At 39.4% G+C, this 12391-nt stretch overlaps 1 protein-coding gene across 1 annotated transcript in view; it reads right to left on the bottom strand.

Annotated features, from left to right (window-relative positions):
• ZNF385D (zinc finger protein 385D) overlaps nt 1–10271 on the bottom strand; it is a gene marked incomplete at both ends in the record, with an annotated part of 377714 nt that extends 367443 nt beyond the window's left edge. Inside the window, 2 exon segments of the mRNA XM_081344842.1 lie at nt 10207–10252; nt 10254–10271. Of these exon segments, the coding sequence (XP_081200968.1) occupies nt 10207–10252; nt 10254–10271 (64 nt within the window).
• Nucleotides 10272–12391: the final 2120 nt, after the last annotated feature.

Below are 12391 nucleotides of genomic sequence, written 5' to 3'. Positions count from 1 at the left end.
TTATTCTTTTTTACCATAGCTGAGAATGAATTTAATTTATTTAAACTTTAAGCATTCCATTCAGTAGATCTAATCATCTAAACCTTTAACTCTCATTCAAAATACATTTTTTATGCTTCTCTTATTGTCACATTTAAATAACTAAAACATTTGCTTTATTTAAATCATTTCAACTTTTTTTTACAGAAAGGAAAAGGAAAAAAAAATATTGTATTAATTTTAAAAAAATTCATCCCTCTAAGAGTAATATATTTCAAAGTTTTTTCCATTTCTTTAGCTGTATTCAAACAAATGTTTCTTATTGTATTTGTTAACAAAAAGAAGAGAAAAAAATTCATCTCTCTAAGAGTAATATATTCCAAAGCTTTTCCATTTTTAGCCATATTCAAACAAATGTTTCTTTTTTAAGTATTCTCTCTGATAAGTCCCATCATCTATTTTCTTAATTTCCATTTTAATCTTTTTTCTCTGGCCATTGCCTTTCTTAATCAGTATGTTTTGCTGCATCATTCGTTTCCCTGTAAAGTATTTTTTCTCATTCTTTTCCTTACCTTCAAAGTTGCTTGGATGTGTTGAAATATTTCCCATTTGAATTAAATCATATTTTTTTTATTTTATACAGTTCTATCTTTAAGTCTCTATCCTCAGAATTATGTTCAGTCATCTCTACTGTATTTTCCTGGGAAATTTCTTGGAGTGAAATCAAGTTGGAGATAAGTTGATTCATACTCTCAAGGTTGTTCTGTATTCTTTGTAGTTTAAAATCATTGTCCTTTGAAATTGTTGCTGCTTATCATATGTTTCCTTTTGTGAAGTATTCATTGCTTCAGATTTGTTGCTTTCACTTTGTTTACACAGCTGCATTTTCTAAGAACTTTGAGGGTCAGAGAAAAAAAGAATCCTCACCCACCAGTAGGTGTCAGTGTTTGCTCATTTTTCAGGTCATTCTAGTCTTTTCTCTCTCTCTAAAGGGTAAGTTTCACCACTTCTGGTAACCAAAAGGAGGGAGTAAAATCCCCTTCCTTTTTTTTCAGAGATCTCTTATTTTTGGGACTTTCTTCTTCAGGAAAATAGGTAGAATAGAGAAAATCAATATTCTTACCCAGAGTCAAGCATGCTGTTTTAAATCCACTTAGTTTAAAAGCTTATGACTTCCATTGTCTCCAACTATGACTGGATATGGAGTTAGCCAGCCTTTTATTCTGTTGGTTTCTGGGAGGCTTCTCCTGGACTGTTCAGGGAGACCGATGTCTCTCCTAAGTCCCTGGGATTTCCTTCATTCATTCCACCCCTTCAGGGTGGGTTCTAGCCCCTTAGGGTCCCCAACAAAAAGAAATTTCAGCTGAAGAGTTCAGCATTCCGAATCTTCAGACTGCTTGGTGGAAAATGGGAACCAGAAGTCAGCAGGGCTTTTTTCTCATAGAACACTCAGAACGGCATTCTGGCATCTTTTTTGGGGGGGGAAGCTTTTAAACAAGCTGTGCAGCAATTCCTATTGGCTTTTGAAAGCCAATAGAGGGAGCTCTATTGGCTTTTGAAAGCCAATATGAATTGCTGCTGAGCCCACCAAAAGACCCGGCCAGCAAACTTTGCACAGGCAAGTTGTCTGCAGTGAAGGCTACTTGTCAGGAACTTTGCACCTCTCCCTGCTGTCCAACTACACCATCTCAACTAGGTAAGTAAGAGAGGGCAAGGAGTGGGAGGTGGGTTCTGCAGAGTGCATGTGCACTCTTTCCTTGTGCTCACCTGTCAGCCAGGCTGGTGGCCTACCCAGTGCTGGACCTGGAGGGTGGTTAGCATGCGTCTCCGAACTACGTCCACACTGGTCTTTCCTGGCTGTACCTTCCTTGTGTGATGAAATCCAGACATGGAACTGCAGCTGGCATCATTGCTAGAGGGGGCCAAGTGGGCAGCGCAGCTGAAACCTGGTGGCTGGGGGGTGCTCAGGGAGGCAGCCTGGGGTAGCTGTGTCAGACACTTCACAGCCCTGCAGCCCATAAATAGCCACAATGTCTGGGAAGTCCTCCAGCGGGTGCTGAAGGCCAGTGTCCAGCTTCCTTGGCATGGTGGCGAAGGCAGGGGGCTTGGCGTGCTGTAGAACCAGGCTGCTGCAGGGTGCTGCCACAGCTCCCATCATGCAGCCACTGCCCGGGGCCAGCCCCACCCTGCTGGTGGTCCCGTGGAGTGCATTGGCCTAGCCGGCGCAGGCAGGCATCTATCCGAGGGGTGCCAACAGCCCTGGTAGGCAAGCAGGGGAGTGTCTTCTGGGCTCCCAGCCAGCCTGGCTCTTCCGCCCTGGCTGCTACTTGTAGTCTGGGTAATTGAGCATGTGGCGCACCCAGAGCCGCTTGGAGTCGTCAATGAATGGCTGCTTCTGGGTGGCATTGAGGTGCTGCCAGGTGGCACCCAGCCACTTGGAAAGCTCTGAGTTGTGCATCTGGGGCTGCTCTTGCGTGATCCGCTGCTGCTGTGTGCACAACAGACCATGAAAGCATTCATGGGTCACTTCATCTTCTCCAGCCGAGCTGTCCAGGGCGGCGGCAGCGGGGCTGTGGCTGGCAGGAACGGGCCCACCCCCCAACCACTGGCAGGCACCTCCAGTGTGTAGAAGCCCGCCATCATCTTCCCGCCTGTTGGGGAGGGCCCGACTAGAGAGCCTCTAGAGGTCCCTTGGCTGGAGCAGCTGGCAGCAAGCGAGCCACAGAATGTGGGTCCAATTTCTACTTTCCAAGGTCAAGAAGTCAGTGAAAAACAAACTAGTTCTTGCCTTGCTCAGCAGTGCGGGTTGATCCCTTTCCATTGTCCCACCCTTCCGTTCCTCAGACAGCCTATTACTCAACCACAAAGAGCTGCTGCCCAGCACATTAGATCACAATAAATTACTAGTTGACCTCTATCTTCTGGAGTGTTCAGTTTAATTATATAAATAAATATATAAATAAAAGATTAACAAGATGAAAAAAAGCCCTGCTTGGAAATAACACTCCACTCTTATTTATTAAAAAAATGGATTTATTTCCAAAAATATATTAATTGACAGGACCAAGTATCACATTGGATAAGACATTTATGGTATATTGTGAAAGCCTAACTTTTATGTAGCAAAGACCAGAAATTCCTTTGATCAAAGACACATAGGAGCTTAATTCACATAGGAGAGAGAAGTTGGGCTGAGGAAGGAATAGCTCTGATTTTATTACACACAATATTTGGCTTGTAAATAAATACCAGGGGTTCATTACTGGAAAGCTTTTAAGCTTCTTAGTTCACAAAAACAAACATTATCTTTCTGTTAGTTTCACAAAGACCAGCATTACCAATATTACCTCAAATATATAAAAACAGGCCAGATACTATAAGTATTTGTAGCTGCCCTCCATAACTGTCCTTGCAAATGATTGAACCCTCTAAGCCTCTTCTGCCAACCTTCAGCTGCCAAATAAATTTGACCACGATTTCAGTCTTGCAGGTGGCAGTGTCAGAAACAGTGGTAAGGTACAAAAGCAGCAGATCAGACAAATTGTCCCTCCCCCACACCCACCTTGTAACAACTTATATCGGTCATGTTATAGTATTAGCCTGGATGTCAAATTGATAGAGGACAAGAAGTAAATAATTTCTTCCCTTCCTTTCATTATCTTGTCACAAAGGCCTGCAAGATAAGGAAAAGTAACTGGAAGAAAGTCTAGGAGAGAAACTTAAATAGAGCAACAAAATAATGGCACACAAGGAAGTCATCTTCTGAATACTCAGGTTTATACAAACAAATATTAAGAGATATTTTTTTAAGGTCAGATCTTGCCAGGTTAATGCAAAGAATGTTTGAAATAAATAATATATCTTCACTTACTAGTATTTTTATATTTACTTTAGCAAATAACAAATATAAACTGACTAGGGAGTAAGCTATATTTGGCGCAGTGAAAAATGCTTTGAAGTAAGCATGCCTATGATTTTACTGACAGGCATGCAACTTAATTTTAATGTCTCAGAAGTTCCTTGCTGAAACATATTGAAATCAATTTTATGGTATTTCATATTTCTGGTATTATTGTTTATATTGCAATTGCAGAAATAAAATTTTATACTGTGTAATTATTCCTTCTTAGATGACTTCTGGTTGGAAAAAAATTACCTGCCATGAGCACAAGTCTTCATTAATAGTAATATCTTTCTGTAGCAATAGTAACAAATAATGTTTACATTTTCTATGTACTTAAAACTAAGTGGAACAGAGAGTTAGTATAATGAGATCCAGAGGTATCCAATTGAAATTATCCTTAAACATTGGCAGAATTCCCTGGACTGCAAAACTAAGTATGCTTGAAGTAACTTAGTACTAAATGTTTATGATGTTACCAGACACTGAGCTTAACTTAAAGAAGATTTGCCCTTACAGTATATCTGGTAATAGGAAGATGGATTATAGATACGGTTGTTTGATAAATGGCTGAACAAAAGACCTAATGTGATAAAACATATTTAACCTGTTAATAGTTTTCTGAAAATTATGACACTACATAACAATTCATATGAAGCTATCTGTCTAACATCATGATTTTCTCAAATGCACCCCATTTTGGATTTTTTTTAAAAAAGGAATTTGTATAAAGAGCATGTCTGCATGATGAAGTAGAAATGTTATTCTTTACAAGGCAGAGGTTTGCCTATTCTTGAAGAGTCATAAATTTTAGGATCAAGTATCATCCATATAAGTCGTATAATATGGCAAGAGAAGCTAATGGGAAATATGCTCAACATTAATGGGAGATACTCAAAAAGATCTGCAACTAAAAGCCCAGCTACAAGTTTTATGACCCAGCTTGGAAAATGGAATTTCCTTCTAACAGCATGTTGATAACCTACCAATAATTGTCCACACACTAATAATCCTAAATTAAGAAATTAAACATTTAAATTACCATCACTTGTTCTCTCTGTATAACAAACTGTTGAGTGGAGCACCTGATTATGTACATAGTAATTTATAGCTGAAACAACTGGGATGACAATCAATTAACTATGGAGGCTATTATCCACCATGTCCTGGTTTTGGTTTTGATTTAAAAAGCTAACCAACTTCATACAAGGATGCCTGAGAAAGTGGTTTTAGTATCACACTGAGATCAGCAACATTTATATTACAGAATAGGTCAAGATCCATAGGTAATTTTTTTTCCTTTGGCACCTGCCATCTGGAATACTTTCCCACTGTGGGAAGTCAGCCCCCAGAGAAGGAAATATTAAAAAGGGCATGAAAATATATTTCCTCAATGGATCTTGAAGAGGCAGGAAAGCATGCCCAGTTTTCTTAATAGCCCCAGGTTTCCCTCCCCCAGCAGGCACCAGCTCTATAGAGATGTAGATATAAATCCAGGAAGGTTGGAACTAGAAGCTTAGGAAGACAAAGACACCTAAAATCTACATACCCCACCCAAACTCTAAGACAGGACATAATAGGATTAACCCACAGATGCCAAAGGGCAAACCCAGATTCAGCTCAGAATACATGACACAGGAAATAGCCTCAAACAGAAACAGGAAATCACTCCAAACAAAAGGCTCAAGAGGGTATAAAAACCCACTCCCTACATGTGCTCAGCCCTTTTTCTCTTTCTCTCTTCTGCCAGACCATCTTCTTGTCTGGCTCTCCTCTTCAATAAACTACAACCTTCTTCCTAAAGCAGTCACTATGTTTATTCCCAGCTTGGACGGAACCATGATGAAGACTTTTCTTCCAACACCACTGAAGTTCATAAGTGCCTAGAAAAATACAGATCATCCGCACTATTGTAAGATTTATATCTTCCATGAATTCTCTGAATGATTGCTGCAGGAACAGTTTATGATTTCTTTTACTTTTGCAAGGAGATACTACTGTTACAAAGTTGAAGGGAAAAGCCTTATTCCTCTGTTGCCTAGAAGCCCTGCTGAAATTTAGGGAGGGAGGGGAAAACATGAATGAATGTGCATATTTGCAACCTAGGCAGCCAGCAGTAGGGTCCCTGGGACCAAAAAGTTTATACACTGTTCTATGATAGTGTAAGTTTTTAATTAAGACTAGGAAGAAATATTGCTTAGATAAGCTAGCCCTATTCATCTTCCAAACTAGCATGCTGCTTTATTCCTTTGCATAAGCTGCAAGGTAACAAATTTGCTGCACTGATCCCAGTTTGATAATTATTCCCTGCTTTTGCCTTAAGTAGTCACCCAATCCTTGAAATCACTTAAAAATGTAGCTCATTTTCTCTAATATATAATCTTCCCTTAATGATGCCTAAACTAAGCAATGGGGGAGGGGGAGGTAAGTGGAGAGATAATCTTCCAACCTAGTAAATATCTGGACTTAATAAATGAATCCTGATTTATTTTAATTGCCCTTGTGTATTCATCTTTTGGTACTGGATCCACACATTATAACCAACAATACCCTCCTGGTTAGAATCTTGCATACAGTCACTAGAATGTTAAGTTAAGTTAAGTTTATTGAATTTATATACCGCCCTTTTCCCGTAGGACTCAGGGCGGTTTACAAGGTATTTAAAAACGTCAATACAATACAAAAGTTAAAAACAATTAAAAATAATTAAACTTGATCCCTGAAAAATATAAAACCCCCAATTAAAAACTCTCAGCCTGGGCCGGAAAGCTCAAAGAGCCAGGTCTTCATGCAAATCCTATTAAGCAGTAGCATTTGTATTAATAAGGAACAGTTTATGCCAAAAGGATATCTTTTCTGAGTATTACAAAAAGAGAGAAAAACAAATGTAAAACCACTGTTTCTGTAAATATGAGAGATCTATCGCTTCCAGTCCACAACTGTGATTTGGCTATATATGAAACCCGATCCATTCTAAAACTTAGTGCAGTTTCATAGCATAAATGTGAATGTTTATAACATAAATATTAAAATGTAGTTATCTGTATGAAAATAATCCTTAGTCTTTTGATAAGTAACAATAATGAAAGATGATATGTGTCTTTATTCTAGTGTGTGTGTGCTGGAAAACACCATATATAAGTTTTATACATAGCATTATGGAAGAATCCCATAACTACAGATAGGAGGCAGATGGAGGAATAGCTTGAAGAAAAAGTAGCTTGAGGGAGGAGGAGGCAGAGGAGGAGGGGGAGGAGGAAGAGATAAATTAATCTGAGAGATACAGAATTAGAATCTAAAAGATATTTAGATTTAAGTCCACCATTAGCCATGGCTGGTTAACAATGGACAGTCATTCTTTCTAAACTCAGCCTCCAAGGCTGTTCTGGGAAAAACTGGACCAATGAATGATTCGTATAATTGATTGTGTTGGGTCCAGGATTTAATGACAGCAAAACATTAAGAATGTCATTGAGCCCTGGAGCCCAAAACTTCCCAATTCATACTAGCTATGAAAGCCTGAACTGATATGCACATTACTTTGCTCTCTGGAAGGAACAGTAGGATTTAAGTCACATACAGCTATAAAGTTAAAAAAATGTATTTTTTTCTATTTCTACTTTAATAAGGAGTGGGGGGGTTGGTTCCTTTAATTCAGTCTTGATTCTTGGCAACAACTGCCTAGATTAGTCCTTGTAGTTTACTTGACAAGATTTCAGAAGTGGTTTATCACTACCTCTTAGGGCTGAGAGAAAATGACTGGCTCAAGATCACTCATCCAGCTTTTTGCCTAAAGGATGACTAGAACTCACAATCTTCTGGTTTCTTGTCCATACCTTTACCACTACATCAAACTGGCTCTCCAAACAAGTGTCGTTCTAAAACAAAGAATATAAAATAATAAAATGTTATAACATAATGATATTATGAAATTTTGGGTTATATCCTTTGTTTTAGAATTCCTCAGTCTATTAATGAAGTTCTGGGAAGAATTAGGAAAAGGGAGTAGGACTCTGTTCATTGATGTCAGCAGGATAAGTGACCAAGAATTGACCAGAATAAAATCATATATGGTACAGTACAGGGGTGTCAAACTGCCGGCCCACAGGCTGGATGCGTCATCCCAAAACCGCAACCACCCCATTGCCGGCAATGGAGAGAAAAGCTCCGATATGTTGCGTGACATCATGTGATGTTGTGAGTTTGACATGTCTGGTATAGTAGAAGACTCCACAAAAGAAAGATTTGATTTGGAAATAGACCAGATCTGTCTAGGACAGACATGTCAAACTTGCGACATCACGCGACGTATCAGGACATTTTTGTCATTGCCAGCAATGGGGTGGGCGCAGCTTCCACATGACACGTCTGGCCCACAGGCCGGCAGTTTGACACCCCTGGTCTAGGAGCTATAGAGGAAAAATAATCCAAATAAATAAATAAATTTCCTGATGTATCCCTGTGGGAGGAGCAGTTGGACAGCATGTGGAAAGTTACTAACTCCTCCATTTTAAATGTTTCCTCCCAACCCACTTTCTTCTTAGCCATTGAGTCTACAGTAAGGCTATTTTTACAGAATTGATAAGAATTCAGGAAATTTTATCCTCCATGTTTTCCTTGTTTCTTTTTTTTAAACAGTAATATTTGTTTGCTTTTTATTTGTTAATAATAAAAAGCCCTGTTCCAAATAAGACAGGCAGGACACCACCTCCTCACCCCAAAGAGAAAATACCTTGGCAAATACAGGTATATAGTCTGACTCAGGGGCAGCCTGAGGCTAAACAAACAAACACTTAACACACACTGGCTACCAAGTATCAAGTCTAAACCACAGGAATGCAGAACCTGCTAACAGCAATTAGGATTGACAGGATTAGAACAGAAACACTAAAAGATACACAACAATAAAATAATCACACCGGATCCCTCCTGGAGCAAAGATTAACACTTTTTTTAGACCGAATTGATAAAGAAATTAACCCAGCAATAGACACTGACCAACAAATCAAAAAAGACAAATTATAAACTCACAAATCAGAAATGACAATTTTGGAAACCGTGAAAGGGTATAAGAACTTACGTTTGAAGACCATTCTGTCTAGCTAGCCGGGGATTCATGCTGAATTGTCACTCAGCTTTAATCTCCGTGATTAAGCCTCTCTTTCCAGGAGCTGGCTTCACTTTCTTATTTGTTCTCCTCTGTGCTGCTTGTGAGAATCCCGACTGGAAGAGCCTGAACGGGGGAATTCCTCCCAACACAGGTTACCTCTTCATAGTTTTTAGATACAGGATATTTGTATTTGAACTGACTGCCAGTCAACTGGTTTTCTTCTCAAATAACTGGTGATAAAGACTAACAGATTTTATATACCTTGACCCCGCCTTAAGAGTGTCAGAACAAATGGGAAAGTGTTACTTAACTCTGATACCCTTTCCTGTCATTAACTATAGTTCAGCAATTCACAAAAAGATTAAAATTAGTTCTTCCATTCGTAATGTTATATTTTCCTGCTACAGACTCAGGTTCTGCAGCATTTTTTTTTTCATTTTTCACTTGCCAATGAAATTTACCTTCAATCCATAGCAAAATATGGTGGAATATTTCTTACTCCTTACAATATGGGAAAGAGGAAATGTTTTCCAATCATTTAAGAACACGCTAGACAGTTAAATATGAGTCCTGTATGTATGCATGTATGTATGTATGTATGTATGTATGTATGTATGTATGTGTGTATGTATTTTTATCTAGTATGAAATATATTAGCTTTCATATTGGATATGAAGTGTTTTGAGATGTAAATAGTCAAAGAGAGAGGAATTCAAAGAAAAAGAAAAGTGAACACAATGAAACATTTATAATACATTGATTTATAAGCAGGATGGCTCCGGGAAGTCTTTGATTTCAAGGAGGTCCCCCTAAACATCTGGAAAGAAGGAATCTTTCAGCAAGTAACCCTTTTAATGGAGCAGAGAGCCGCTCCACTGGTGGCTTTCATAAATCTTTCTGACTTTGAAAAACGAAGGTTCGTTACTTTGCCTCTTGCCTTGCCAACCGGGCAGATGCGTGTCAGTCAGCAACAACTCCAAAAGGAGATCCTGGTTTCGGAAACTTTGATCTGACCGGGCCAATCTAGTGCCGTATCCCTCGCCATTCCCCTCTGCGCCTTTCCAAGAGGGGGCTACAGTCTGTAAAACGCTGCTTGAATAAGTCTGCTTATTTGCCCATTGACGGCTGTCCTTCTCCATGCAGGAGAAGGAAGCAGTTTCCCGCTTCAAACCCCGGGAGAAATGAATCAGTGGAGCCCCGGGGCTGCCTTGCTTACCACTTCTAACCTGAAATTTGGCTCCGAGTAGTTTCTCCCTCCAGCTTACCAAGAGAGCTCTTCATCCTACCGGAGGCTCTCCCTGCGCGCCCAATCAGCCGCTCTTAGCCAGCCATCGGCCGACCGCGAGAGAAACAGAGCGAGCTGCCGGGCTGGGTCTAAGGGGAGAACAGAAAGCCAACTACCTTGGACAAGAAACGGCGGGCTGGTGAGAAGAGCCCTAGGTTCTCCGCTCTGCAGCTTCTCCTCAGTAAGATAAATGTTTTCTTTTTCTTCTAGCGCCGTCGCGGGGCAGCCGCCCACGCCAATTTTTTTTTTTTTTTTTTTGGCGGGCAGTGATTCTTCTACCCCTCAGGAAGAGATGCCGCGTGCGAGTAAGCAGTAATAACCAGGCAACACCGCCTAAAATAGAGAGATTCAGTGTCGTGCCAAGGGAAAGCGGGCGCGTGGCGGGGGCTGGAAGGGAAACTAATGAATGTCACCTCGCCACGAGAGAGAAAGAGAGCGCGCGGATGTGGACAGGACGTGGCGACTAGTCAGTAAATAAGGAAACGCTTCTGGAAACGCAGAATTTGGCGCAAGAGAGACTTCCCAAATCTGCATCGTTCAAATATGTTGGACTTCAATTCTTTTTGCTCTCCCCATCCAATTGCTTGTCTTGCTTTGAGATAGTATTATTTTGTTATGCAAATTACAAAACAAAGCTTCTGAGAAGTATTTATAAAGAAGGCAGGTTTATCAGCAGGTAAAAAGGAGTGAGACTTTCATTCATGGCTGCCATCTTGGCTTTCTTGCCTTTCTCCCCACACACAAATTGGGGGCCAGTTCCCAATGGAATGCATGAGCCTAAATCATTGCCATGCATAGGACACACTTATCTTACAGGGTAACATACAGAAACAAAACTCAAACTTTATACCTTCCAAAAGAATTAAGACCCAGCTCAATGTTCTGAAAGCTGGCTTTCTCAAAAAAATGTAGGCACCACAAACCAAGATTTCTCAGCAGATAAGCTGAGAAATCCCAGCCCATCTGGAATGCATGAGCCTAAGTCATTGAAATGCATAGGACCCACTTATCTTTTATTCAGCTTTATTTTTTGGCAAGGGGTGATCCCATGTATTCAAGGGTATATTGGTGAGCCTTTCTTATAGCATATGGAAAGGCATTCATAAAGTTACTGATATATCAAGCCAGGCTTAAAACTCTGTATAGGAACTGTTAAATTTCACATTTATATACATTGGATATTGTGGTTCATCCTGCAGGTAATATACATCTAAAGTTAAATTGCTTAGTGAAAGCTTTTTTAAAAAAAAACCCTATTAATTTCAAAAAAATCAAATCTATCATTTATATTTTAAAGTAAAAAAAATCATGCCTAATAAAGCATGAAATCATGCTTTACAGAGAAAAGACGCAGTTTCTGCTAAGCAAATTATCATCAAAAATATAATGTCCTAGATTTAATCACACAGTAGATGAGCAAAAGATTGCAGATCCATTTAGACGCTATACCTCTTTTACTAGTTAAGCCTGCCTTGCCAAACTTTTAGTTCTTTACGATTTGCCAGAATATCAATTTCTAAAACGTTCCATTAGCACTTTCTTACTTTTTTCTAGACATTATAGAGACTCTCTGCAGATTTTAGAAAGATGGCATAATTGAAGAAAAGATTTTAAAAGGCAGTTTCTATCATTGACGTACAGACTCCTATAATTTAATTGCATTTTTCCTTAAAAGAAGTTTCTGACTATAGAATAATTGGGTTATTTGGAGTGGTTTTTTTTAAAAAAAAGGAACACAATTTAGCTTGATACAGTCAGTATTTGCTTGTTAAACTGCTGTTAACTGATGCTGGATCAGCTGACCACACTTCCTAGGAGGTAAAATTATCCCTAAACAGATACAGTCAAGCATTTGATTGACGTTATTCTACCACATAAATTCACCTGTTTTTATACATAGTCTTGTCAGAAAAGACTTAGAGAGGGGGAAAAACATGGCTGGAAAAGCAAATGTCTCCATGACAAAATTTAATTGCCAAGGCTTGACAGTACAGAAGAAACCACTGAAACATTGACTGTTGCATCCCTGGCCAGTGGGAAAAGACTTAACAATATCACAAAGATCTGCCAATACTCACACTGACATGAAGGTTCATGAGATATTAACTATTTCCTA

This window comes from Vipera berus (genome assembly GCF_964194415.1).
Source record: "Vipera berus genome assembly, chromosome: Z".
In the NCBI taxonomy this organism is placed as follows: Eukaryota; Metazoa; Chordata; class Lepidosauria; order Squamata; family Viperidae; genus Vipera; species Vipera berus.
This window is presented reverse-complemented; position numbering and strand designations above follow the sequence as displayed.